Genomic DNA, 1,442 nt, shown 5'->3' with positions numbered 1-1,442 from the left:
GACACACGACAGGACGGAATAACAAAACTGAATACACTTTCACACAAAATGCTGTGTTTAAGTATGCCCACATCCTGGAGGCACACTTGTGGGTGACGGTGTACCCAATATCCACGGGTATGTGTGTTCTGTGTTGATTTGCTTGTGCTCCTTTTGCCATAAAGCAATGGGGGCTACCGCTACAAATTATAAAACTGTGATGACTGCCCTTTCTGCCTCCAATGGTGCCTGTGAAAAAACTTGTGGCAAAGGGGGGGCAAAAAAACCCCGAGCAGGTTCTGAAGTTTACCCTTGACCGCCCCCGCTCTGTAGAAGATGGAATCACGGACGCTGCCAATGTTGAGCCGTTTCTTCAAGAGAGGATCCCAGCGCATGGCAAACCTGGGAATCTCGGTGGAAGGGTTGTAACCACTGAAAGGAACAAGAGCAGGATCGCTGTAACTTCTGAGCTGCTTTTTTCCCCCAAAAGATCTTTGAAACCTCTCACCAAACACTATTTGAAGGAGAGTCCACGTGATTGGCTGTGCACAGCTGCTAACTGCAAGGAGAACCAGGACTGGTGTTACTTCCAGATTAACCAGGATGAGGAAGGCGAGGAGATGAGGATTCACACTCATTTATCAGGAATATTTTGTATGAGTTCTTGAACCAAAAACCAACCAAACAAACAAACTGCAGTGACTGCTGTATCTATGTGAGCTGCTGAGCGAAGCCGGGATGACTACAGCGATGAAATCAGCTCTGAACTTGAAGGCCAAGAGGACAGAAATGAAGTATTTCAACCCCTTTCAAAACAACACAACCAACCCAAAACACGACTAGAAATGAGAACATCCCAGATCAACCTTCCCTTGGGTCCTGCGGAAATGTTTGTGCAGCTAAGTCCATGTTGGTTCTGTCTTTAGTCACGGGCCATCATTGTCAAACACTCACACTGCAAGAGTCAGCACAATAGTACTGAAATACACACAGGCATCACATTCCAGGACCAAAAAATGGTACCATGAAAAAGAAGAAAATTAAGGTTTGCCTTTTTTTTTTTTTTAATTCTGGTACAAAATTATATATCTGCACAAAAGCAGATTTATAAGTGCGGGGGACAAATCATATGGATTAACACATGCTCTGACATGCAGCATTGTTGGCAAATGAAAGAGGAGAGATGGAAATATTCCCTGATGTTGACAGACAGGTACCAGCACTACTCTGAAAAAGTGCCAGCATGTGCATGTGCGAGCACACACACACACACACACACACACACACACACACAGGTGTTCCTTATGCCGTACCACTGTGTTCACTCTAAGATTTATATGGCCTGTTGTAGAATAAAAATTATCTACTCAGCACATTAAAAGTACAGATTCTTTAAGCAAAAGTTATATAAGATTGCCATTAAAACTATACTCATTATACAACAAACACTTGCTATTATGTGT

At 43.3% G+C, this 1,442-nt stretch overlaps 1 protein-coding gene across 1 annotated transcript; it reads left to right on the top strand.

Moving 5' to 3' along the window:
* Nucleotides 1-221: 221 nt before the first annotated feature.
* Nucleotides 222-647, top strand: LOC131816688 (large ribosomal subunit protein eL22-like). Its single transcript, XM_059149623.1, has one exon. The coding sequence runs from the start codon at nt 222-224 to the stop codon at nt 645-647; it is 426 nt and encodes a 141-aa protein (XP_059005606.1).
* Nucleotides 648-1,442: the final 795 nt, after the last annotated feature.

The sequence above is a fragment of the Mustela lutreola genome, chromosome 15 (genome assembly GCF_030435805.1).
Source record: "Mustela lutreola isolate mMusLut2 chromosome 15, mMusLut2.pri, whole genome shotgun sequence".
In the NCBI taxonomy this organism is placed as follows: domain Eukaryota; kingdom Metazoa; phylum Chordata; class Mammalia; order Carnivora; family Mustelidae; genus Mustela; species Mustela lutreola.
Note: the sequence above shows the minus strand (reverse complement) of the source record. Positions and strands in the feature narration are given on the sequence as shown.

What these genes read in the sequence shown, in the direction of transcription:
- LOC131816688 (XM_059149623.1), top strand. Translation starts at nt 222, where the DNA reads ATGGTGCCTGTGAAAAAACTTGTGGCAAAGGGGGGGCAAAAAAACCCC.